This window comes from Neophocaena asiaeorientalis, unplaced genomic scaffold, assembly GCF_003031525.2.
Source record: "Neophocaena asiaeorientalis asiaeorientalis breed wild unplaced genomic scaffold, Neophocaena_asiaeorientalis_V1.1 scaffold225, whole genome shotgun sequence".
Lineage (NCBI taxonomy): Eukaryota > Metazoa > Chordata > Mammalia > Artiodactyla > Phocoenidae > Neophocaena > Neophocaena asiaeorientalis.
The window spans coordinates 2,261,673-2,288,101 of record NW_020172364.1 but is presented as its reverse complement, the minus strand read 5'-3'; the positions used below and the strand labels follow the sequence as shown (position 1 = coordinate 2,288,101).

General features: G+C 40.4%; 1 protein-coding gene across 2 annotated transcripts in view; it reads left to right on the top strand.

The window, feature by feature from the left end:
- Positions 1 to 1,964: 1,964 nt before the first annotated feature.
- The window catches only part of MCCC1 (methylcrotonyl-CoA carboxylase subunit 1), a 63,202-nt gene continuing 38,737 nt past the window's right edge, over positions 1,965 to 26,429 (top strand). The window contains exons 1-7 of one of the 2 annotated variants that reach the window (XM_024768847.1): positions 1,965 to 2,149; positions 4,524 to 4,570; positions 7,387 to 7,523; positions 10,563 to 10,658; positions 22,282 to 22,403; positions 23,033 to 23,180; positions 23,268 to 23,389. In XM_024768847.1, coding sequence (XP_024624615.1) covers positions 2,061 to 2,149; positions 4,524 to 4,570; positions 7,387 to 7,523; positions 10,563 to 10,658; positions 22,282 to 22,403; positions 23,033 to 23,180; positions 23,268 to 23,389 — 761 coding nt within the window. In that variant the 5' untranslated portion in view covers positions 1,965 to 2,060. Of the gene's footprint in view, positions 2,150 to 4,523; positions 4,571 to 7,386; positions 7,524 to 10,562; positions 10,659 to 22,281; positions 22,404 to 23,032; positions 23,181 to 23,267; positions 23,390 to 26,429 lie in introns of those variants that run through there. The other variant, XM_024768857.1, reaches the window with a different exon arrangement.

The window sequence follows — 26,429 nt, the reverse complement described above, 5'->3', positions numbered from 1 at the left end:
GTTTAGTTGTGCAGATTTTCAAAAAACATCATGTAGTTGAATTTATCACTTCTTTTTCTGTTATAGTTTCTGAGTATTGTGTTACACTTAGAAAAACCTTTCCTTCTTTAAGATATCCTATGATATATTCTAGCTATCTTATGATTTCATCTTTTATCCATTTGGAACTTATTTTGATATTAGGTATGAGGAGTGAGTAGGGATTCAACTTATTTCCCCCCCAGAGGGCTTGCCACTTGTCCCAATACCACTCTTGAATTATTGAGTCTTAAAATCTAGAATGAATGTTGAATTTTATCAAAGACCTATTAAGCATCTATGAACATGATACAATTTTTTCTCTTTTAAACTATTAATAAGATTAATTAGTTATATTAATATTGAATCTTCTTACATTTCTGTAATAAACCTTAATCATGGTGTATTACTCTTTCCATATGCTACCAGATACTTTAGTTAGTAATATACTTGGGATTTTTCCATTAATATTCGTAAGTGAAGAAATTGGACTATAGTTTTGTGTGTGTGTGTGTGCTATCTTTGTTAGATTTTGGTACCAATGTTATGCTCACCTCATAAGATTTTGGAGGACTTCCAATTTTTTCTGTGCTCTGGGTCAGAATTAGTAGCATTGGGGTCAACTACTATTTACCATTTTGGTGGAGTTTCCTTGTGAAACAAGGTGAGTCACGTGCTTTGGGGATGGAGGTGAAGGTGGAAATGAAGGCAGTAGGAACGATAGGTCTTTGATAATATTCTCTTGTTCTTCTGTGGTAATGGTTTAATTAGATTTTCTATCTCACGATCTATTTGGGTAAACTGTATTTTCTTATCTTGAACAGCATCCATTTCATCCAGGTTTTCAAAGTTTATTTGCTTAAAGTTGAGCAAAATAGTCTCTTACAAATTTATAATTTTTTCCTATATCTGCACCTTTTCCCCACTTACCTTTTTTTTTCTTTTTAATCATAGCAAGTGTGCATTTCTCCCCTTCACTTCTGATTAGATTAGTTACTATTTTTTTATTGATCTATTTTCTGAACTCCTGGACTTATTAGTGCTTCGATATTAGTTTTCTTATTTCATTTATTTCTTTAACTTTTTTTTTTTTTGCTGTACGCGGGCCTCTCACTGCTGTGGCCCCTCCCGTTGCGGAGCACAGGCTGCGGAAGCGCAGACTCAGCGGCCACGGCTCACGGGCCCAGCCGCTCCGCGGCACGTGGGATCTTCCCGGACCGGGGCACGAACCCGTGTCCTCCGCATCGACAAGCGGACTCTCAACCACTGCGCCACCAGGGAAGCCCCATTTATTTCTTTTTAAAAAATCTTTACTACTTTATTATGCTTTATTTATGTATTTTTTCTAACCCTTAAATTGGATGATTAATTTACGTTAACTATAAGTTTCCTATAAGCCCGGCTTTAGTTAAATCAAATAGGCATCTATATGTAGTGTTTTCATACTTTTGTTTTCTAGATATTCTGCAATTCGGTTTTGACTTCCTCTTTTCCTCAACAGTCCGTTAAAACACTTTTATAAAAGCTCAGGGTGGTTTTAAATTTAATTTTAGTTATTTATCTTATTTTATCCATTCTTGAGATCACTAGAGAATTTTATCTTGCTCTCCACTCCATTTGACTTTTTCCCCATGACTCTGCCTCGCCCACTTCCTTGCGGCTTTAATAATAATGGTCAGGAGCAGTGTTCCAGAACGAAGGAACGCCGAGGGCCAAGGGAAGAAACAGCGTTCCGAGTCCAAGGAAGGCTGAGGACATAGCCGACCCCTCCTCCGGTTGGCGCAAGGGGCGGAGGGAGCGGGGACCGCACCGCCGCGGCACGCGGACAGACTGGCCAATCGCCGCAACCCAAGCCCTGCTCTGTTCTTTGATTGGTTTTCGTGGAGACGCCCCCACCACCCTTCGGTTCTCCTATTGCTTGGCTCTGACCTGGACGGTGGCCGGCGGAGGACAATAGGCTACCAGAGCGGAGGCAAGGTTTTGCAGTGAGTGGGACACAGCTGCTGTGTCTAAGCGACGGAGAGTGACGGGGCTGCAGGGACATGGCGGCGGCCTCTGCGTTGTCGGTCCTGCTGGTGACGGCGGAGAGGAACCGATGGCAGCGAGTCCCGAGTTTGCTGCTGCCGCCGAGGTAACGGCGGGTGGAGGGGCGGTGGATCAGTGTCGGGACCGGGGATGAATGGACTCGTGCGGCGTGTGAGAGGTGCGGAGGGACCGAGGGTAGAGAGGGAGGAGGGGAGGACGGAAGAAAAACTCCAGCCCAGTCCGGGGGAGGTTCTGCTTTCAGTCTCGGCATCGGGAGGGAGACACACACTTTCTTCTCCCTTCCACACATCCAGCCTTCAGCATTCTGCCCATTTTTGTGGAGTGGGGGAGGGGTGGAGGTGAGCCTGCCGTCTCCATGCTCCCCTCGCCATAGGGGCAAGAATAACGCTTGTACAGCTCCTAATCATTAACACTGTGTTTTCACTGCATTCCCTCTTTGGGGAGCGTTGTTATGATCCCGCTTCTGGTGAAGTCCGAAGGGGTCAAAGACTTGCCCTAGTTTACACTAGTGGTAAGAAATGGCGCCAGGATGCTGAAGACTCTTGGAGTTCTTTCCCTTTGCTGAAATGAATCAAGTTAACAAAAGCAAATTTGTCTCCGGAGAGCTGAGAGGTTTTGTCAGCAGCTTTGTACACACATTTGAACAAAGCTATCAGATGGCTCACTCTAACTAACCTGACTCCAGATCAGTTTCAGATTTTAAGCTTCGGAGACAATTACTGGCAGTGAAGACACCCTCAGGTTTCCAGGTAGCAAGCTTCTTTAGCTTCCTTTGCCTTCTCTTCCCTCCTCCTCCGTCATTCTGGAAACATAGTATAGCTTAGTGCTGAAGGGCACAGACTCTGCACTCAGAAGGCAGGGGTCTCAGCTTTGCTACTCTGGGTGTGTGAGTAACCTTGAGAAAGTTAATTATCCTCAGTGCTTCAATTTCTTTACCTAGGAGGAGGTGATGATACTATCCCTAGAAGAGATAATACTAGTGCCTTAGAATGTGTGAATTAAATGAATTAATATTAATGTAAAGAGGCTTAAACAGAATCTGATGCATATGAATCAATCCATAGATGTAGCCTTTGCAGACTCAATGATTTGCCTTAAGTTTTTTTATTGCTTTTATTGTCCCAAAGTTATTGTATGAATGTAGATTTTCAATTACTTAATTGTAGGACTAGCCCCAGAGCAAAATATGACAGTTGATGAAAGCAATGTTAGTGCTCTTCTTTTCCTCCTGATTTTTCTTTTCTTAGGTTTCCAGGGCTCTTCAGGTTATTACACAGACCCATTTTCTCTCACTTCCCTCTCCCTCTCAAATCTTAGCTATTATGTATAGAACCATTCTCAAGTGGTTGTCACCCTGGAAAATGTTAGAGTTAATGGCATGTAGAATTAAAATCTTATCAGTATATAGGGTGTTTACATGTCTTTTTGTGTCATGATTTTGTAGTAACTCAGCAAAGAAATCTAGTCTAGTGGTGGAATTTTAAAAACGAGGAGAAACTGGTATAGAAATTCTTGAATCAGGATGGAATAATCGCATGGAAGCAACTTCTTAATGTTTTTTAAGCCATTTTAAATTGTAGTGTAGATAATGGTGAAAAATGGAATAGACCAATCAGAACGTTGCTGGGATAGAAGATTATAGTTAAGTGGTGTGTGTGGGGGAGGTGGTTGTCTCTTGGTTTTCACTGGAAAATGGCAGAAGAAAATTTTTAGTTCATCAGTGTCCTTAAAACTGAATCAGAGTCTTAAGCTGGGTTTACCAAGAAGCAGCCATTTTATAGACACATTGCCCAGGACAGGCCTTGAATCTTATTGGTAAGCGTATCTGAAGATTGTGATGGGAAGATGCTGTGATTCCCCACCTCCCCACTGAAGATCAAGAAAGCGAGGTCAGTTGATTGGAAAGATGTGGGAAAGCAGTAGCCTCCTGAGAAAACCATCTTGTGGAACTCAAGTACCAAAGCTGTGGGTCTTCCCAGGACATTTTATTTAATAAAATGGAATAGAACAGGAACTATCGAAACATAGGGGAAATTTTCTTGCATGAAACTTCTGTGTGTGTACTGGCTTGTGAAGTCAAACATAGTTTTTACTTTGGGTTCTGGTGAAAAAAGTTTGAAAACAAGCTGAACTGGAAGATCTTGAAGTACCCTGGCTTTCTAATTGTTTCTGACTCCGTGGTCATTTGCCAGCCTCAGGAATGAGCCGGTTAGGTGATCTGCTCAAGGACACTTAGTACCAGGGAGAACAGCCAGAACTGTAACTTTTGATTTCTAGATTCGTTTTCTTCCCACAAAGTAAATCTTATTGAATCACTCTGTAGGCTTAAGGTTTAAATGTAACTAAAGTCATATCTAGACTTGGTTGCAAGTTTTTAAAAATTGAGATTCTTTTGAGAGAACGATGGCAGATCTTACATATCCTGTTTAATCATAATTACATTTGGATTCATTTTATAGGGGATGGACTTGGAAGCAAAGAGCCATGAAGTATGCAACTACCACAGGTACTGACACCCTCTTCTATTTGGCCTTGTTTCAGGTTATGAAGAAAGGGAAATGTTTAATTATTTAATGTGTGCATAATACAATTAGTTTTTATATACTGTCGAAGTTTTGAATTTTCATGATTAATTTCTTTGTATTGAGTCAATGGTTTTCACCTCTTATGTTAAATCTCTTGCTTTTGAGTCTGAAATATATAGGTAAATAGTTAAGGACATTTTATGTTTATGTTGTTATTTGTTTGACCCTCTTTAGTGTATTGAATTGAAAAAGCATAAATGTGATGGTCTAAATCAGTGCTTGAAAACAGTTCTTTCAACTAGCAGGAATTTTTTTTTTTTTTCAAAAAAAGTGTTACGTGGAGTTCCCAACTGTAAACATTTAAAAGTGTAACTTCCGGTTGACTGAGTGTAGCCCCCTCTTCCAACATATACCTGCATGCTTCACCCTAGCACTTCTGTGACAGCTTGGGCTCTATAGATCCCTGTTGAAAAACATAGTTTTTTGTTTTTTGTTTGTTTTTTATAATGATGCTGAGCTTTTTTTCTTTTTTAAAAAAATATTTATTTTTTGGCTGCGTTGGGTCTTAGTTGCGGCACGCAGGATCCTTCATTGCGGCGCATGGGCTCTTTGTTGTTGTGCACAGGCTTCTCCCTAGTTGTGTCGCGCGGGCTGCAGAGCACGCAGGCTCAGCAGTTGTGGTGCGTGGGCTTAGTTGCCCCGTGGCATGTGGGATCTTAGTTCCCCGACCAGGGATCGAACTGGCATCCCCTGCATTGTAAGACCGATTCTTAACCACTGGACCACGAGGGAAGTCCCAAAAAACATACTTTGAAATTATATAAAATTTTATTTTTTGAGAAATATAAATATTATAAACTGTCAAAAACATTTATTTCATGTGTGATATTGGAAGTGTATTTTATTAATACAATAACATGTCATATGATACTGATGCCAGTGAACTGGTGCAGTATTCATTTATATTGCAAGAACCACACACCCCTGTGTACAGAGGGATAGAGGCAGTGGAGCAGAGTGATGAAGAGCTCACATTCTGGAGTGAAGCTAACCTGGGTTCAAATCCTGGAGCTACCATTTTTTTTAGCTCTATGATTTCAGGAAAGCAGTATCTCTTTCAATCTTAATATCTTCATTTTTTAAATTGAGATAATAATAATAGCCTCTACTTCATTGGATGGTTGTGAGGATTTAAGTCCAAGTTGAGTGTTTAGCAGAGGACCTGGAGCGTAGAGAATAGGTATTAAAGTTTAGTTATTATTAACTGTGCTTTTTTTTTAGCTATTGTAATTTGATCTTTGACATAACAAAACATCTTTGAATTTTATTTTAAATTGAAAAGGCTGTGTAAGAATTTATGTTAATAAGAGTATCTTGAATTTCATGACGTCTAAAGGCTTTTTAACAGTTCTCCCTGATCTGATCACACTGGCATTGATTCTAATCGAGGTCAAAATGGAAAGGCAGCAGAAACTAACACACCATTGTAAAGCAATTATACTCCAATAAAGATGTTAAAAAAAAAAAACAACCCACAATGAGGGGGTACTTCCCTGGTGGTCCAGTGGTTAAGACTCCACACTCCCAATGCAGGGGGCCCGGGTTCGATCCCTAGTCCGGGAGCTAGATCCTGCATGTATGCCACAGCTAAGAGTGTGCATGCTGCACCTAAAGATCTCGCACATCGCAACAAAGGATCCCACATGCCGCAACAAAGATCCTGAGTCCCGTAGCTAAACCTGGTGCAGCCAAAGCAAACAAAAAAAAAAAAGGAAAGGCAAAGAAGATAACTTGGTTTACCCAGAGGGGCAATCTGCAATAAAGACAATAGAGACACTATAAGTTAAAGTGACCCTATCTCTGCAAAGGTCTAACTTTACCCTACACAAGTAGCAACATCTACAAATATTGGACATTGAAAAGAAATGCACGGATATTAGCTAAAATAGTTATTTGAGGCTTTGTTATTCTGATTTTACCAAAACAAATGTTTATAACCTAGTTAATATGATAGAATATTTACATTTGGCCCTTTAGTATCCACAGGTCCCACATCTGCAGGTTCAACCAGCCAAGGATCAAAAATATTTGAAAATTCCAGGAAGTTTCCAAAGCAAATCTTGAATTTGCTGTGCACTGGCAACTATTTATATAGCATTTACATTGTACTTACAACTGTTTAAGTAGCATTTTAAAAACTTAATTAATTAATTTATTTATTTTTGGCTGCGTTGGGTCTTCATTGCTGTGCGCAGGCTTTCTCCAGTTGCGGCGAGCAGGGGCTCTTCCTTGCGGCACACGGGCTTCTCATTGCAGTGGCTTCTCTTTGTTGCGGAGCATGGGCTCTAGGCATACAGGCTTCAGTAGTTGTGGCACATGGGCTGAGTAGTTGTGGCTTGCGAGCTCTAGAGCACAGGCTCAGTAGTGATGGTGCATGGACTTAGCTGCTCTACGGCATGTGGGATCTTCCTGGACCAGGGCTCGAACCCATGTCCCCTGCACGGGCAGGGAGATTCTTAACCACTGTGCCATCAGGGAAGTCCCTGTAGCATTATATTATATTAGGTATTATAGGTAATCTCGAGATGATTTGAAGTAAACTGGAGGGTGTGAGTAGGTTATATGCAAATACTACACCGTTTTATATAGTATTAGTATTTATGCATCTGCGGGTTTTGGTGTCTGCAGGGGTCCTGGAACCAGTCGCCATGGATACTGAGGGACAACTATATTTTGCATTCTCATTCCTTAATTCCCCAGTAACATTTGTATATGCTTTTCATGGTATTTTAAACAGGACGAAACATTACCAAGGTCCTCATTGCAAACAGAGGAGAAATTGCCTGCAGGGTGATACGAACAGCCAAAAAAATGGGTGTACAGTCTGTGGCTGTTTATAGTGAGGCCGACAGGAATTCCATGCATGTTGACATGGTACGTTGTTAAAAACTGGAAGTCAAATTTTGTAAGTGATTGTATTTGTTTATTGTGTCGGTATTTTGCTTCTTTGTTGACGGTTTATATTTGCTAGTATTAACAGTGTCTAAGTAGGTAAGTTCAAACTGCTCACTAAAAATTTATCTTGGGAACCTTTTCCAAACGTAACACCAGTGGAACTACACTGTGTGCCTAGTGGTGTAGTTTACTTCTAGGCAAGGTCCTGTCTCATCAAGGATTGGTTAAAACGGTTCAGAGAAGGTGGCTGACCCACAGATCACACTGTCAGTGGCGCACATCCAGATCCCTGATGTACCAGGAGAAGGATTGAGGTCAGTCTTAGCAACTACCAGTTACTGGCCAAGGGATCTTAGACAAGTCATTTAATGTTTCTGAGCCTTGGCTTAACTGTAAAATTATGAGCAGCTTCACCTGGGCTTTCCACATTGCCACTTTTCCCTTGAATTCTGTGCAGGGACTATCTCAAACCAGTTTTGCTCCATTTCAACCTCTGACTCTCCCTCTACCACCTATTCTCAGCAGATGATCTTGAGTCACAGAGGACGTAGAATTGAGCTTCCTGCCACAGAATCTGCTCACTGCATCTGCATCTGTCCTCTTCCCATCCAAGGCTAGTTGTCTTCCTGTGCTGTGGAGTCCTTCTCCTCTCCCCTGTTAAGAATCTTCCATTTTCTTCTTTTCTCATTGTATACTGTCACTCTAGATCATATCATCAAGTCCTGTGGCTTTGCTAAAAACTTCCAAATGTCTATTTCTAGCCCAGGCTTTCTTTTGAACATGATACATGTCTATCCAGCCTCCCACTCAACACCTCCACCTGCATGGGCACCAAATCAATTTGTCTGAAATTGAACTCATCGCCTTTCATCTGTACTGAGCATGCTTTTCTTGCAGACTTCCCTAACCCAGTAGGTGGCAACACCATCGCTCATAAAAATAATAATGCCAGAGATCTGGGAGTCTTTGAATATCTCACATCTTCCTCCCCTCTCTACATCCTTCTCCCTTCCCCATCTAGACAATCTCCAATTGCTGTTAATTCTGCTTCTCAAACATTTCTTTCCACTTCTTTCTGCCCTCTTCCACCTGCACCTTAAGTCAAAGCCACTGTCATCTTCGCCTGGTCAAATGCTGTATGTAGCCTTGTATGTGGTCTCCCTACTTTACCCTTGACCCCCTCCCACAATATTTTCTACACTTCAGCCAGACTGATAGCTTAAAAATCAGATTTTTTCATGTTACTCCTATGCTTTAAATGCTTTAAACCTTTTTATCATCCTCCAGATTATCAATAATTTAAAAGATGGATAATACTCAGTGTTGGTTAATGTGGTTAGAAATTAGGTTATTGATGGAAATGTATGTTAGTGATACCATTTCAAGGGATGATTAACCAGGAGCGATTAAAGTGTCGTATCTTTCACCCAGCCCTGCAGACACTCCTCTAGATCTCTGTCCAGAGACATACTCACACATATGTGCACCTAGAGGCATGCACAAGATGCTGCCGGCATCCTTTTGCCGTTACAGCTTAAAGGTCCATTTAGAGGTACCTGATTAAATGAACTATGGTACCTTCATACTGTGGGACATTATGCAGTTATTATAAAAAAATGAGGTAGACGTGTGTACTAGCAAGGAAAGAGCTCTCAAGACATACTGTTAGTGAAAAAAGCAATTGCAGAAGATGACTCTAGAGTTTGATCCTACTGGTGTAAAAACAAAAACTAAAACTGTTGTATGTTTATATAAATATATTCAAATAAATAGGAATGTGGATATGGAAAGGTATGTCCCAAATTGATCATAGAGGTTATATCTGGAAGGAGTTTAGAATGAGGGAGAGGGGCAATGCCAAAGGACTCCTTTGCTTCTGTATTATTGTTCACAGTCTTTAGAATGAGAATGGATTTGTGTATTGTGGAATTAAAAGTTTAAATTAAAAACACAAAAAGTCTCATCATGTGTCCCCTTGGGAGACAATCCAAAGCTTTAACCTCCCACAAGGCCCTCTGAAATCTGCATTCCCGTCTTCCAGTCACATGTCTGGTCCCTGACACCCTATTCATTGCTCCAGCCACACAAGCCTCCTTCAGTCCCTCAAATGAGCCATATTTCTTCCCACCCCAGGACCTTCGTATGTGTTGTTTTCTCTGCCAGTGAGGCTTGCCCCCATCTCCATTCCTGTTCCGAACTCCACCCCCTCCTCCTGTTTGCCTGGCCAGGTCCCAGGTCAAGGAGCCCCTTGACCTTCCCTCCCAGCCTTTCCCTGACCAGACTAAACCTGATCCTCTTCCTCTTACCTGCATTGTGTCCTCTGTTTTTCCTTCTTGGCCTTTATCACAGCTGTCGTTAAGTGTGTGAATGTATGTTTGATGTTTGTCTCTTCCTCTAGACAGAGACACTTGTCCTATTTACTGATGTATAGGCAGCTTCACCTCAAAGCATGGCACATAGTGGGCATTCAGTAAGTCTTTGAATGAATGAATGATATTGTGTATCTGGTCTGCCTCAAGGGGTGCTATGATTATATGAAAGTTTTAAGGGACAATATAAAAATAGTTCATAAATGTATAGAAGGGGTATTACCATACTCTAATAATTATATAAACTTAAGGAAACTTTTATTTCTTACTGTATACATCTGTTGTATATTTTGTCTCTGTTGTCAAATTGTACATTTTTGGCATTAACTACATTTAAGGTTACTATTGTTGCTAATATTAATACTGTGACTAACGCCTCTTGCCTTCTAACCCAAGGCACTTTAATTTCACTCTGTGTGTTTTATACATAAAAGTCAAGTTTTGGTACCCTCCTCCTGCGAAAGATTCCAAACTGGCTTATTTTTATAACATAGACATGAGCTGCTGCTTCTGTTTCTCAATTCTTGCATTGTTCTTAGGAGTCAGCATTTTTATTTATAATAATAAGATGACCCAGCAGCAGTTCTGTATAGTGTACTAGTGTGTGCCAGCTGTGTGGTCTTTTAAGCATGTAATATTCCTTCAACAGGCAGATGAAGCACATTCCATCGGCCCCGCTCCCTCACAGCAGAGCTACCTTTCTATGGAGAAAATCATTCAAGTGGCCAAGATCTCCGCTGCACAGGTAAAAGAGTCATGAAGAAATTTGCATTGCAGGGACTTCCCTGGCGGTCCATTGGTTAGGATTCTGCGCTTCTAATGCAGGGGCCGCAGGTTCCATCCCTGGTTGGGGAGCTAGGATCCCACATGCCACGTGGTGTGGCCCCAGAAAAGAAGAAATTTGCATAGCAAAAGGAATAAGGTTTTTTTTTTGTTTTTTTGTTTTTGTGGTATGCGGGCCTCTCACTGTTGTGGCCCCTCCCGCCGCGGAGCACAGGCTCCCGACGCACAGGCTCAGCAGCCACAGCTCACGGGCCCAGCCGCTCCGCGGCATGTGGGATCCTCCCGGACCGGGGCACGAACCCGCATCCCCTGCATCGGCAGGCGGACTCTCAACCACTGCGCCACCAGGGAAGCCCCAAGGAATAAGTTTTGTACAGGTTACACAAAATTGCTTATTATTTACAGAACTCATTCTCTATGTTTAGCTGTTTCCAAGATTTTTACATTTCATTATGGGATTGTTATTGTAAAGTAGGCGTGTCGCTTCTCACTCCTCAGCTACTCTGCCGTCTTACTGAGTCCTGTGCACTTTAGATCTTTGGGGAAACAGGTGGAGGGAGGGTTTAATTACAAATTTAAATTAACAGGGAATTCAGCTCTTCTACCTTCAGAGCCAGATCCTAGGAACATCGGATTCTTTGGGAGAAATAGGTAGTGCTCTAAATTACAAGGAAAAATAGAATCAAGAAAGAAATCCTTTTCCCTCTTGACTTCCCAGTCTCATTCTAAGACCCCGCTCCCTGTTTTCCAATATCCCAGACTCAAAAGTTTGCTGTTACTGTATCTGTCATCCTTCAAAATAAAATAGGAACCAACTTGTGTTGAATCTTTCTTTGAAATGTCTCCAGAAGTTGTTCTTTTTAATCACACAGCCAGACCTTATGATCTCTTATCTGGATTTCTGATTCTCAGCTGGTTTCCCTACTTCTAAATCCCTTGCCCATCCAATGAGTTGTGCCAGATAGATAACTGCTAGCAGTTGTTTTTACTGCAAGACAGATGTAAGACAGATGTTTCTTAAACCCTTGTTTCATTATTATCACCTGCTTTTTTTTTTTTCCTCAATAACTTCACCCCTTTCTCATCCTATTCCCCAGTGAGTAAATCTTTTGTGGTTACAAGATACAGTTCAAACTCTTCAGCCTAGCCTTTAAGAGTTTCCAGTATTTGTCAAAACTTACTTCTCATCGCCACTTGTTTCTAATGGTTGCAATGAACTTTTCTGTGTCTTTACACATCATGCTTATTTCTCTAGGCATCTGCTTATATTGTTCCGTGTGCTGGAAATGCTCTTTTCCTCCTTCTCATATCATTCATGCATTTATTCACTCAGCAAACGTTACTTGGTCTCCTCCTTTGTGCCAGCTTCTAAGCATGTATGCAGGGACTTCCAGTGGTAAAGGATCCGCCTTCAAATGCAGGGGACACAGGTTCGATCCCTGGTTGGGGAACTAAGATACCCCACGCCATGGGGCAACTAAGCCCACATGCTCTAGAGACCATGCGCCGCAACTATTGAGTCCACGCACTCTGGAGCCTGCACACCACAACTAGAGAGAAGCCTGAGCACCGCAACAAAAGATCCCACATGCCGCAACGAAGATCCCGCGTGCCGTAACTAAGACCTGATGCAGCCAAATAATTAAATATTTTTTTAAAAAGCATGTATGAAAAAAAAAAAAGAAAGCATGTATGCAGCAATGACTAACACGGTTTATACCCTATGTCTGAAGCTACACTCTTGTAGGTGAGGCAGAAAATAAATATTGTGTTGACCCAAAAGTTTGTTTGTAAGATGTTACGGAAAAACCTGAACGAACTTTTGGGCCAACCCAATATTTAAATGGGTAAAGAACTAATATAACTCGGAATGTTATAAGTGGTGGGAAGAAAATAAAGCCAGATAAGGGGGTAAAGACTGGTTAGGGAATGCTTTTAAATAGGGTGATCAGTGGAGGCCTCTTTGAAGAGGTGACACTTGAACAGGGACCTGCCTGATGAGAAGGAGCCAGCCATATGAAGCACTTGACGAGGAAGGTTCAGTCACATGGGAGGACGCTGAGATGAGTATAAACTTGTGTTCAAGGGACAAAAATATTCAGTGTGGATGGAGTGAAGGCAATGAGGGGCTGTGTCATTCAGGATCCAGTTAGTAAAACTGAAATTCCATTAGATATTTCAACAGAGGGAGATTAATTTAGGGATTAGTTCTACCAGTGTTAGAGGACTAGAAGAGAAAAAAGTATTTTGAAATTACCTAATGATAAAACTACAGATACTGATAACAACCCCTTGGGCTGAGGAAGAGGTTGGAGGAAGGACCTTCTGCAGCTCTTGCTCAGTTCTCTATGGAGGGGCCCTACCTGGCTGCAGGGAGCATAATGAGGCTGGTTCTGGAAGTTCCAAAAGAGACTAAACACGGGAACTGCTGCTGCCCAGGGTGGAAGAACAGGAAGCTTCCCTGGCTTCCAGTTTCCCTACAGTGACCCCTGCTGGTGGAACCTGATAGGAAACCAACTGGCAAGAACAGTAATTTGCAGGGCCCTGTCGCCAAACTCACTATGGAAGGTTGGGTTTGGAGCTGGAAAACCAACTGACACAGGAGGAAAGTGGTAGATGATGAAGCTGAGAGTGGTAGAGGCAGCATCATTTAGAGCATTATAGGCCTTAGTAAGGAGTTTGCATTTCATTCTAAGTAGCTATTGGAGGATTTTTAGCAGGGGAGGGAGGTGATCTGATTTATATTTTACAAAGATCATGTGGCTGCCCGTGGGGAATAGGCTAGTGGGATGGGGCAAAGGTGGGGTGGTAACAAACACAGCAGGCAGAATAATTAAGAGTCGATTGCAGTAGTCTTGCCCTTCACTGGCACTGGAATTACTGCCTCTTACAATTACTTTCTTGACTCTCTAGTCACACTGATGTCTCCCTTTTCCTTTAGCATTTGCTTTCCTGTTCCAGTCATCTTTATACATAATTAGCCATTTTCTTGTTTAACGATTTTAATGCATATCATGACTCCTCAACTCAATTGAGCTCCGTTTAAGAGAAGAACCCACAACTGAGACTTATTTTCTCTACCTCCTAACATTCCCATGACCTGGCACAGAGGGTTATTAATTTGAATTAATGAATATATGCAGTTGTTTTGTATGTATGTGTTTCTGCATCTATGCTCTCTTCTTTAGAATCAGAGTTTCTAGACTGAACAATGGAGGCACTAATTTATACACACAGGTATTTAAAATATGCTTGTTTCTAAAGCTTTTTAGTTATCATTTGGAGTAAAAGGCCCTTAGGAATCCAGGGACGTTAACATAATTGTCACTTTGTACTTATTGCATGTTTGAGCTTACATTAGACAGTATTATTACCGCTGTTTTACAAATATAAACTGCACAGGATACGTGAAACCCAAAATCATCTAGTCTCACTACTCAAAGTGTGGTCCATGGCATCATTTGGTAGAAATGCAGCTTCTTAGGCCACACTCCAAACCTACTGTAATTTACATTTTTATGCATAATTTGCATTTTTTCAAGGTCCTCAGGCACTTTGAAAGCAAAACGCATCTCATCATTGAAAGAGAAAGAATTAAACAAAAGTATCCTGACTCTCAGCCCTATTACCTATGTCTTTAAGTAACGACTATAGCAAATTTATGATATGTTACTTGTTAATTAACAATTATGATATGTTAATTCTGGAGAATTTGTGAACTCTGTCTATCTGGATTAGTATTATGTTAGATGTTATGTTAATAACACAAACAATGAGAAAAGAGTAAATAATTTTCACACATTTTGCCTGGATATTCAAGATTTGAGGTGACTTGCAACATTACAGATAGTGGTTAAGACTAAGATAAAAACAAAAAATAAGTAATATGGGACTATTATTGGGGCATAGTGGTTGGAATTAAGTCAGAAAACTTAGGCCAAAGAAAGCTTCTTTAGTTCTTCCTGGCAGCCCTGATCAAAAAGTAAATTTGGTGGGTTACAATTTATAGGGCTCTTTAATAAGAGGATATTTATCAATTAAGGGAGCAAACCTTGCCCTCACTTTGACTTGGAAGCAGAATCATATTGATCCTTCTAATAAAGCAGCGGTCCCCAGCCTTTTGTGACACCAGGGACTGGTTTCATGGAAGACAATTTTTCCACAGACCGGGTGCAGGGTAGGGAGATGGTTTGGGGATGATTCAAGCACATTACATTTATTGTGTACTTTATTTCTATTATTATTACATTGTAATATATAATAAAATAATTATACAACTCACCATAATGCAAAACCAGTGGGAGTCCTGAGCTTGTTTTCACTTGCCACTCACCAATAGGGGTTTTTTGGTTTCTTTGGATTTTTTAAAATTTATTTATGTATTTATTTAGTTTTGGCGGCGTTGGGTCTTCGTTGCTGTGTGGGCTTTCTCTAGTTGTGGTGAACAGGGGCTACTCTTTCATTGCGGTGGCTTCTCTTGTTGCGGAGCACGGGCTCTAGGTGCAAGGGCTTCAGTAGTTGTGGCACACGGGCTCAGTAGTTGTGGCGCATGGGCTTAGTTAATCCGCGGCATGTGGGATCTTCCCGGACCAGGGCTCGAACCTGCGTCCCCTGCATTGGCAGGGGGATTCTTAACCACTGTGCCACAAGGGAAGCCCACTGGTAGGGTTTTAATATATGTCTGCAAGCAATTGATTTATTATGGTCTCTCTACAGTCAAACCTCTCTGCTGATGATAATCTGTATTTGCAGCCGCTCCCCAGCTAGATCCCTCGCATGCGCAGTTCACAGTAGGGTTCGCACTCCCATGAGACTCTAATGCTGACGCTGATCTGACAGGAGGTGGAGCTCAGGCAGTAACACGAGCAATGGGGAGTGGCTGTAAATACAGATGAAGCTTTGCTCGCTGGCCCCCTGCTCACCTCCTGCTGTGCAGCCTGGTTCCTAACAGGCCATGGACTGGTACCAGTCTGTGACCCAGGGGTTGGGGACCCCTATAATAAAGGACATTGAATGACATGTGCATAGTGATTTTGAAAGAAGTTTGCCAAAAATGTAGAATTCTTTTTTTTTATACAAATAGAATTTTTAAAGGGTATGTTCCATTTACAGTTATTACAAAATATTGGCTATATTCTCCATGTTGTACAATATATTCTTGTAGCTTATTTTATACATAATAGTTTATACCTCTTAATCTCCTATCCAAATTTTGCCCCTTCTGTTTTCCCTCTCCCCACTGGTAACCACTAGTTTGTTCTCTATATCTGTGAGTCTGCTTGTTTGTTTTTTGGGCCGCACAGCACAGCTTATGGGATCTTAGTTGCCCAATCAGGGATCGAACCCGGGCTCCTGGCAGTGAGAGCACCAAGTCCTAACCACTAGACCACCAGGGAATTCCCTGCTTCTTTTTTGTTATATTTGCTAGTTTGTTGTATTTTTTAGATTTCCTCATATAAGTGATATTATAAAGTGTTTGTCTTTCTCTGTCTGACTTATTTCACTTAACATAATGCTCTCCAAGTCCATCCATGTTGCTGCAGATGGCAAATTTTCATTCTTTTTTATGGCCAAGTAGTATTCCATTGTATACATATACCACATCTTCTGTATCCAGTCATCTATTGATGGGCACTTATGTTACTTCCAGATCTTGGCAATTGTAAATAATGCTGCTATGAACATTGGGGTACATGTATCTTTTCAAATTAGTGTCTTTATTTTTTTCAGATATATACCTGGGAGTGGAATTGCTGGGTCATATGGTAGTTCAATTTTTAGTTTTTTGAGAAACCTCCATACTGTTTTCCACAGTGGCTGCACCGATTTACATTCCCACCAACAGTGTACAGGTGTTCCCTTTTCTCCATATCCTTGCCAACATTTGTTATTTCTGTTCTTTTTGATGGTAGCCATTCTGACAGTTGTGAGGTGATATCTCATTGTGGTTTTTATTTGCATTTCCCTGATGATTAGTGAAGTTGAGCATCTTTTCATGTGCCTGTTGGCCATCTGCATTTCCTCTTTGGAAAAATGTCTATTCAGTTCTTCTGCCCATTTTTTAATAGGGTTGTTTGTTTTTTTGATGTTGAGTTGTATGAGCTGTTTATATATGTTGGATATTCATTGCTTATCAATCATATCATTTGCAAACATTTTCTCCCATTCAATAGGTTGTCTTTTAGTTTTGGCAATGGTTTCCTTTGCTGTGTAAAAGCTTTTAAGTTTAATTTGGTTCCATTTGTTTATTTTTGCTTTTATTTCCTTTACTTTAGGAAATGAATCAAAAAAAATATTGCTGCAATTTATGTCAAAGGGTGTTCTGCCTGTGTCTTCCTCTAGGAGTTTTATAGTATCTGGTCTTACATTTAGGTCTTTAATCCATTTTGAGTTTATTTTTATATATGGTGTTAGAGAATGTTCTAATTTTATTCTTTTACATGTAGGTGTCCAGTTTTCCCACCACTTATTGAAGAGACTGTCTTTTCTCCATTGTATATTCTTGCCTCTTTGTCGTAGATTGATTGACAAGTGTGTGGGGTTTTTTTCTGGGCTCTCTATCCTGTTCCATTGATCTGTGTGTCTCTTTTTGTGCCAGTACCATACTGCTTTGACTACTGTAGCTCTGTAGTATAGTCTGAAGTCAGGGAGCATGATTCCTCTATCTCTGTTCTTTCTCAAGTTTGTTTTGGCTATTTGGGGTCTTTTGTGTTTCCATGTAGACTTCTAAATGTGGCCATTTTAACATAGGCGTTTTTGTAGATGCTAGAGTAAAATTTACACTTGAGCTAAATTTCTGGTGATTTGCCTGGTAACATGGCTATATTGAGAGAATCTAAAAGATGTAGTGGTAAGCACGCTCATTAGGCTAGTCCTCTTGACAGTTTTCTCAGGCCTTCTCTGGCTGGGAAAGAGGTAGTAGTAGTAAGTGCTCGCTGAAGATTAGAATCACTGAGGAGCCTTTTAAAGAGAATGTTGATATAGTACTGTGGGAGGGGCCTAAAGTCACCTGGAAGGGAGCTTTATGCTCTCTGGTGGAAAGCTAGTGCTTATTTTTTGAGCTGAGTGTTGTCTACACAGGTGTATTCAATTTATGAAAACTATGTTTATAAAAGCTGTATACTTATAATGTGCACTTTTTTGTAAGTATATTATTCTTTAGTGAAAAGCTTTTGCCAGACCTCACTTATTCCCTTAGTTATCTGTATTAGCTTCTGAACATGAATGTTTTGTAAAAGTGCTCCAGTTTCTTTTAATGTGCCACCAGGAATGAATAACTTTGTTTGAGATGTTTCAAAATCACTGACAAATAACTTGAATGAATATAGCAAGTTATTTAACTAAATACTGGTCATCTATGTGGGTGACCAAAAGGAAATCCAAATGTCATAAGAATCACAGATTGGGGTAGGAAATTCTTGGTAATAAGAATTTGAAAAAAAAAAAAGAATTTTTGAGGGAGTTCCCTGGTGGTCCAATGGTTAGGATTCCAGACTTAAACTGCCGGGGGCCCAGGTTTGATCCCTGGTCGGGGAACTAAGATCTTACAAGCCACACAACGCGGCCAAAAATTTTAAAATGTTAAAAAAAAAAAAAAGAATTTGAAGAGTATGGCTTGTCCCCTCCACCACGGAAAGGACACATCTCATTTTTGCTGAAGACAGAGCTAATAACAACAACAGCAGCTTTGGATCTGTGCATATGCTTGAACAAGCACAGAGCAGAATAGACACAAACTAAAACATGGAAGAAATTATTTTGGCAGAGATTTAAGGGTAGGAGATGATGCCAGTTTTCTGTCTTTATTGTTAAAGGCATATTAGTCCTATGGGATGAACAATCTAAACAGGCTTACAATCCTGTGATCCACCAGGGTGAATTGGCAGCTAGATACATGCCTGATGGCTTGGAATTAGCCCGCTGGTAATAGAAGCATTCCGTGTCCCCTGCATCAGCAGGCGGACTCTCAACCACTGCGCACCAGGGAAGCCCTAGATTTCCTTTTTAATCCATTCAAATGCTCGAGGATACTGTGGTTTGGATATATTAAAGTGTTCACCCTAAGAGAAATTAGTTAAACTTCTTGAGGCCATTCCCATAATGTGTTTGAATATTATTTTTTGCAAGGAGACAGCAGCTTTTCTTCTTAGTTATGAAGGGAGAGTATTTATCTAGTTAATCAGGGTTCTGTCAAATTAAGTATCTGTTCCAAAAGAAAGGAGGCTAGCAACCAACACTTTGAAAATGAAATTAAGGAAACAGTTACATTTGTAATAACATCAAAGAAAATCAAATACTTAGTAATAAAGTTAGCAAAAGCAATTCAAGACCTATGTACTGAAAACTATAAAACATTGCTGAGAAAAATTAATGAAGACTTGTACATGCATGTTTATAACAGCATTACTCATAATAGCCAGAAACTGGGAAAAATCCAAATTAATAAAAAACAAAATATGATATATCCATACAATCTGTAAACAAATGTGCTGTATTCATCCATGTTGTGGCATGCATCAGTATTTCATTTTTCGTTTGAGGGTGAGCCACAGAAAATTATGCTAAGTTTAAGAAGCCATACATATAAGGCTACGGACTATATGGTTCCATGTGTGAGACTTCTAAAAGAGGCGAAATTAGAGAGAGAAAAAGCAGGTCAGTAGTTGCCTGGTTCTGTGAGCAAGGATTGATCATTTATGCACATAGGAACTTCTGGTAGAAGTGTTCTAAAACTGGATTATATTTATAGTCCAGTTATAGCACAATTGTATAAATTTGCTAAATTCATCAAATTGGAAATGAGTGAATGTTATGCATTGTAAAGCATACCTTTAAAAAAGCTGTTAAAAAACCAGGGAGGACTGGGATGTAGACCTGTTTTACTTTGCCTAATATAAATAGTATATGACATTTCATGAAAAATGACTAAAATTAAACTTTGGTTTAAAAGGAGCAAAACTCCAGGCTGACATCAAAATGTGATTATTTAGCATTTTATTCACTATCTAGCATTTTGCTGTTTGCTGTCACTAAGATGTGGGTTTTTCTATTCACATGAGTTTCCCAGACATCTGAAGCTTACTGCTTTTATTTTGAAATGTTCTTTGGACATATCTATTTTGAAATAGGGTTGGATACGCTTTTTATTTTTACATTCACTTGGTTAAAATTAAACATACTTAATTATTATTTTAAAAGAACAAAAATGCCCTCAAAACTATTGGAGAGTTGCCTTATTCCTCACTAAACCATTTAAGCCTTTTTGCTTTCCTCTGTTTCCTCCCTTTTCACTATCAGCATGTTTCTCTTAGCAATCTTGCTGTCATTCAGTTACTGATTTTCCTCTTCTGTGGCCTAGAAAGCCAAGTAAATAAATTTCTTAAAACTCTGAGTAAGTTGCAAGTGATTAGGTTAAAATATGAGGGGGGTCCTCTTTCACTGAAGTATATATAGACTTTAGTACTCTATGAACTTTTGTTTGCTTCTTAGCTTTTTTTCTGGAAAGGTAGCATCGGCAGATAGTGACCTGAAGCTAAATGAGTTAATATCATTCTAGGGTGCTCTTTTCAGCTTGTGGATATGTGGTTTCAGTTCTAGGCCAGCTTTATATGGAGACACTGCAAACAACCACCCACTCCCCTTACCACTCTGAAGCCCTTTACTCCTGCTTGCTGATATTACTTGACATTTCGTGTATATTGGGCTGGCCAAAAGTTTCATTCGGTTTTTTCTGTAAGGTGGCTCTAGTAGCACTTAGTTGTCTTTAACTTCATTTGAAACAATTTTGTTAGATTGTATGTGACAGCTGTCATATCAGCGTGCATTTGAAAAAGATTTATCGGGCTTCCCTGGTGGCGCAGTGGTTGAGAACCTGCCTGCCGATGCAGGGGATACGGGTTCATGCCCCAGTCTGGGAAGATCCCACATGCTGCGGAGCGGCTGGGCCCGTGAGCCATGGCCGCTGGGCCTGCGCGTCCGGAGCCTGTGCTCCACAACGGGAGAGGCTAAGTTGATAGCGATCAAATCGAGACATTAATTGAGAGCAATCAACATTATACCACGCGGGAGACAGCCGACATACTCAAAATATCCTAATCAAGCGTTGAAAATCATTCGCACCAGCTTGCTTATGTTAATTGCTTTGATGTTTGGGTTCCACATAAGTTAAGCAAAAAAAAATATTTTCGCATGTGATTCTCTACCTAAACATAACGAAAATGTTCAGTTTTTAAAACAAATTGTGATGGGTGATGAAAAGTGGATACTGTACAATAATGTGGAACAGAAGAGATCGTGGGGCAAGTGAAATGAACCACCACCAACCACACCAAAGGCCGGTCTTCATCCAAAGAAGGTGATGTTGTATATATGGTGGGGTTGGAAGAGAGTCCTCTATTATGAGCTCCTTCTGGAAAACCAAACGAGTAATTCCAACAAGTACTGCTCCCAATTAGACCAACTAAAAGCAGCACTCGATGAAAAGCGTCCAGAATTAGTCAACAGAAAACGCATAATCTTCTGTCAGAATAACGCAAGACCGCATGTTTCTTTGTAATAATAATAAATAAAAAAGACATCAAAATTGCTGAATTTTTGTGTAGCCATTTTAATACTGAAGATGGAAGAAAAATAGCAACATTTTTGGCATATTATGCTTTATTATTTCAAGAAAGGTAAAAATGCAACTGAAACAAAAGAAAAAGATTCGTGCAGTGTATGGAGAAGGTGCTGTGACTGATCGAATGTGTCAAAAGTGGTTTGCGAAACTTTGTGCTGGAGATTTCTCGCAAAAGGGTGAATACGTTGTTCAATGAAGTTCATGGTGAAAATGAAAAATGTGTCTTTTATTTTTACTTAAAAACCAAAGGCACTTTTTGGCCAACCCAATACCTAAAAGAATTTAAAGCAGGAACTCAAACAGGTATTTGAACACCAGTGTTCATAGTGGCATTATTCACAATAGCCAAAAGATGGAAACAATCCACACGTCCATCAACAGGTGAATGGATGAACAAAATGTGGAATATACCTGCAGTGGATCATTATTCAGCCATAAAAAGTAATGAAATTGTGATACATGGATCAACCTTGAAAAACATCATGCTAAATAAAATAAGCCAGAGACAAATGGACAAATATTGTATGATTCCACTTTTATCAGGTACGGAGAATAGGCAGATTCATAGAGATGGCAAGTAAAATAGAGGTTATCGGGGAATGGGGAATTACTATTTAATAGGTATAGAGTTTCTTTGCGGGATGATGGATGATGGTAATGGTTGCACAAGTTTGTGAATGTACTTAATGCCACTGAGCTATACACTGAACAGTGGTTAAAATGGTAAATTTGATGTGTGTATTACCATAATGAAAAGAAATATAGATGTTTCTGGTGTGAGTAAGGCTTTAGAACTTTAGTATTAAAGTTCTAAAGAAACCCCTCTTTAGAAACATATTCTGATAGAGACCATAGTATACCTATCACCAGTATAGGGAGAGGCCTCCCCAGAGGAAGATTCCATCACCTGCATCAGAGTCTGCCAGGGGAGCACTAGAAGGTTTATCCTTTCATTTCTCCTTTCTAGGCTATCCATCCGGGATATGGTTTTCTCTCAGAAAACATGGAATTTGCCGAACTGTGTAAGCAAGAAGGAATTATTTTTATAGGTCCTCCTTCATCAGCAATTAGAGACATGGGTATAAAGAGGTATGAGTTTATATCTTTTTTTTTTTTTTTTTTTTTTTTTGCGGTATGCGGGCCTCTCACTGTTGTGGCCTCTCCCGTTGCGGAGCACAGGCTCAGCGGCCATGGCTCACGGGCCCAGCCCCTCCGCGGCATGTGGGATCTTCCCGGACCGGGGCACGAACCTGTGTCCCCTGCATCGGCAGGCGGACTCTCAACCACTGCGCACCAGGGAAGCCCAAGTTTATATCTTTTAAATACAGCCATAGGAAGACTAATTGAAATGGTTTGTTTTAACTATAATAGACATGTTAATTATACCCTTTTGTCATCATAGGCAAAAGTTATTTATTTGCTACTACAGTGAGTTACAGAAAATATTCAACTAATTAGTGTTTCTAATCAATATGTTAATCAGTTTGGGGGGATTAAAAACAAGGTGAGATGAGCTACCACATGAAAACTGGATTGAGAAAACTAATAGATATTTTGACATTTGTATTGATATTTGTTGTCTCAGACTATAGTCCTTTTACCTATGGAATGTTTTATTTTTAAACTTCCATTGTATTTTATAGACTAGGAAGTATTTGTGTTTCTCTTGTATGAAATAATCCATAGATTTAGGACATCGTGGTTTTTTTATTCTAAAGCACAGCCAAATCCATCATGGCTGCTGCTGGAGTGCCTGTTGTGGAAGGTTATCACGGTGAGGACCAATCAGACCAGTGCCTGAAAGAGCATGCTGGGAGAGTCGGTTACCCTGTCATGATTAAAGCCATCCGTGGTGGAGGAGGAAAAGTAAGATTGCGCATGCTCGTGTTTTCCATTTTGGGCTATCTAATTTGTTTTACTTACGTTGTAGTCGTAACTATCTTTCCATATTAGGGTATGAGGATCATTAGATCCGAAAAAGAATTTCAAGAGCAATTAGAATCAGCGCGGAGAGAAGCTAAGAAGTCTTTCAATGATGATGCGATGCTGATTGAGAAGTTTGTGGACACACCAAGGTGGGTTCAGCTTTTTCTTCTGACTCAAAAATTTTTTAATTAATTAATTTTTGGCTGCGTTGGGTCTTCGTTGCTGTGCGTGGGCTTTTCTCTAGTTGCGGCAAGTGGGGGCTACCCTTCGTTGTGGTGCGCAGGCTTCTCGTTGCAGTGGCTTCTCTTGTTGCGGAGCACGGGCTCTAGGCGCCCGGGCTTCAGTAGTGGTGGCACGTGGGCTCAGTAGTTGTGGCTTGCGGGCTCCAGAGCTCAGGCTCAGTAATTGTGGCGCACGGACGTAGTTGCTCTGTGGCATGTGAGATCTTCCCGGACCAGCGATCGAACCCGTGTCCTCTGCACTGGCAGGTGGATTCTTAACCACTGCGCCACCAGGGAAGTCCTCAATTCATTTCTTGTTGATGGAATTTAGAGTCTTTTCAAAATAAAAAAAATTCTTGTAAGAAGCTAAGCTCTATCTTACAGATAAAGCATCATTTGAGATGCTCAGAAAATGGTAATAGTTAGCCAAATTGAATTGTAAGTGATATGTTAACAAATATACTAATAGCTCATCCTTACATTGCACTTAACCATGTGCCAGGTTCTAAGTCTTTTACATATACTAAGTAGCAATCTTGCTATCCTTCTATTTCTAGTCTAATTCCTGCAACAATCCCATTAGGTGGACCCTGTTCCCATTTTTCAGGTGAAAATACTGAGCAACAGAGTGGTCATCTGACTTGCCTGACGTCTCCCAGCTGGGAAGTGGTGAAGCTGGGATTTGAATCTAGGCAGTTTGACTCCAGAATTCACACTCTAAGTGACCACACCGAACTGCTTCTCTGGGTACCACTATAGCAGATACTATGTGGATTTCTAATTTATTTTATTATCAGGAATTTTATTTTCATGTGTATTGCTTAAAATAAGATATTGATTATAAAAGCTTCTTGTTTCATAGATTTTGTGTTAAATACACACACACACACACACACACACACACACACACACATATAAACCTGTAAGTCAAGTGACTTTATAGAGAAAAATTCATTTGGGGAGCATGACCAGAGAGAGATTTACCTTGAAGGTAATGAACTAAAGCTTCAGGCCCTTCTCTTGCATGAACCTCTTTGAAGAACCTGTACCCAATTTTGTACTCATCTTAAAGTGGGCTCCCAAATTGTTTTTGTTTCAAGCCCTACAAAACTTAGAACTGTCCCTGAGCATGGCACAGTAATTAAATTCATTTAGAATGTGATAGTTAAAAAAAAGAGCACAACGTATGCCACCTATTAGTGGGAAATAAGGCAAAAATGGAGGAAGTTCTAAGGTGAATTGAAGGTTCCTTTCCACAGTAGCTTTCAGAAAAGGATAGGCTAACTATCCACATTGGCATACTCTTGAGTTAAAATTGTCGTGGAGACAACAGCCAGCTATTTCAGTGACTGTAACTCAATGCCTGAAACATTTTTGAAGATGTAGATTCTTTACTTGTGAAATGTTAGCTAAATATTACCTCACGTTGTAATTTATACTCTCAATACCTGGGAAGCTCCTGGGAATCAAGGACCTGGTAGTTTCTTTCTTTTTATTTTCCCATATATATTACCTGGCATTATTTTCTTCATGATAGGCATCAGTAATATTTTTTTAAATATAGAAATAATATGAATACATTACAAACTTGGAAAATACAAGAGATGGAAAACCAAGTCAGTCATAAGCTCATTCTCCTAGTATAAGTATTAGCATTTCTACATATTTCTCTTCTGTGTTTTCTAGTAATAACATTTCAATATCATGATAATCACTATTTCATATTCTGCTAAGTAATTATCTGTTGAGTTAATGGAGTACCAGAAGACTGTCAGGGTGGTGCTGATAACTGAGAAAAGTAGAAATCAAGATGTATTATATAATAAATCTGATCAGAACTATTGAGCTTATCTGAAAGGTTAGGATAGATAACAATCTTCAAAGTGTACTATTTTAGAGAATTAAAAAAAAAAATCAGATTCCTTCCTCACTTCATATTCAGTGCACATTCTAGAGGGATTAAAAATGTGGGAGGGTATCATGATCCCTGTTACAGATGGAGAAGCAGGGCCAGAAGGTGAAGTATCGACCAGTTCTCAGAGTCACGTCTGCCTGCCGATGCCTGTCTGGCTGCTCCAGGGCCTCCAGTAACTGACCTTGTATAGCGCCTTCATGAGCAGAAGACTCAGATCCAGCTCCTGACCTAACACACACATGAATCATGAGACCAGGACCCATTTCCCAGGCATGTGACCTGGACAGTTGCACAGGGCCCTAAGCTCGGAAGGGTCCATATTTGGTTTAATACCCCGTGGAGGCATTTTAAAATTCTTAATAACATTTTAAAAGGGGCCCTGCATTTTCATTTTGCAGTGGATCCATAAATTATGTAATGGGTCCTGCATGTGACTTTGGACGAGAAAAGGAACAGATGAGATGAGGAGATCTGGCTGGGGCAGCCACAGAGGAAGCAGAGGCCAGGGGTTGTGAGGGCCCTCTCTTCTCGGTTCTCAGCAGATCCCTCCATCCCCTGCTTTGAAAGGAAACAATGGCTCCTGCTTAAGAGGCTTAACCTCGCCAGCCTTTTGGGTCAAGCAGATTCTGCATATGAGTCATGTCATATGATATTTGTCTTTCTCTGTCTGACTTCACTTCGTATGATGGTCTCCGGTTTCATCCATGTTGCTGCAGATGGCATTGTTTCGTTCTTTTTGGTGGCTGAGTGATGTTCCATTGATATGTGTACCTCATCTTTGTCCATTCGTCTGTTGATGGACATTTGGGTTGCTTCCATGTCCTGCCTATCGTAAACAGCACTACAGTGAACACTGGGGTGCATGTATCCTTTGAACCATGTTTTTCTCTGGATATATGCCCAAGAGTAGGATTGCTGGATCGTATGGTAGCTCCATTTTTAGCTTCTTGGGGAGCCTCCATGCTGTTCTCCATAGTGGTTGTGCCAGTTTACATTCCCACCAATAGTGCGGGAGGGCTCCCTTTCCTCCACACCTTCTCTAGCAGTTACTGT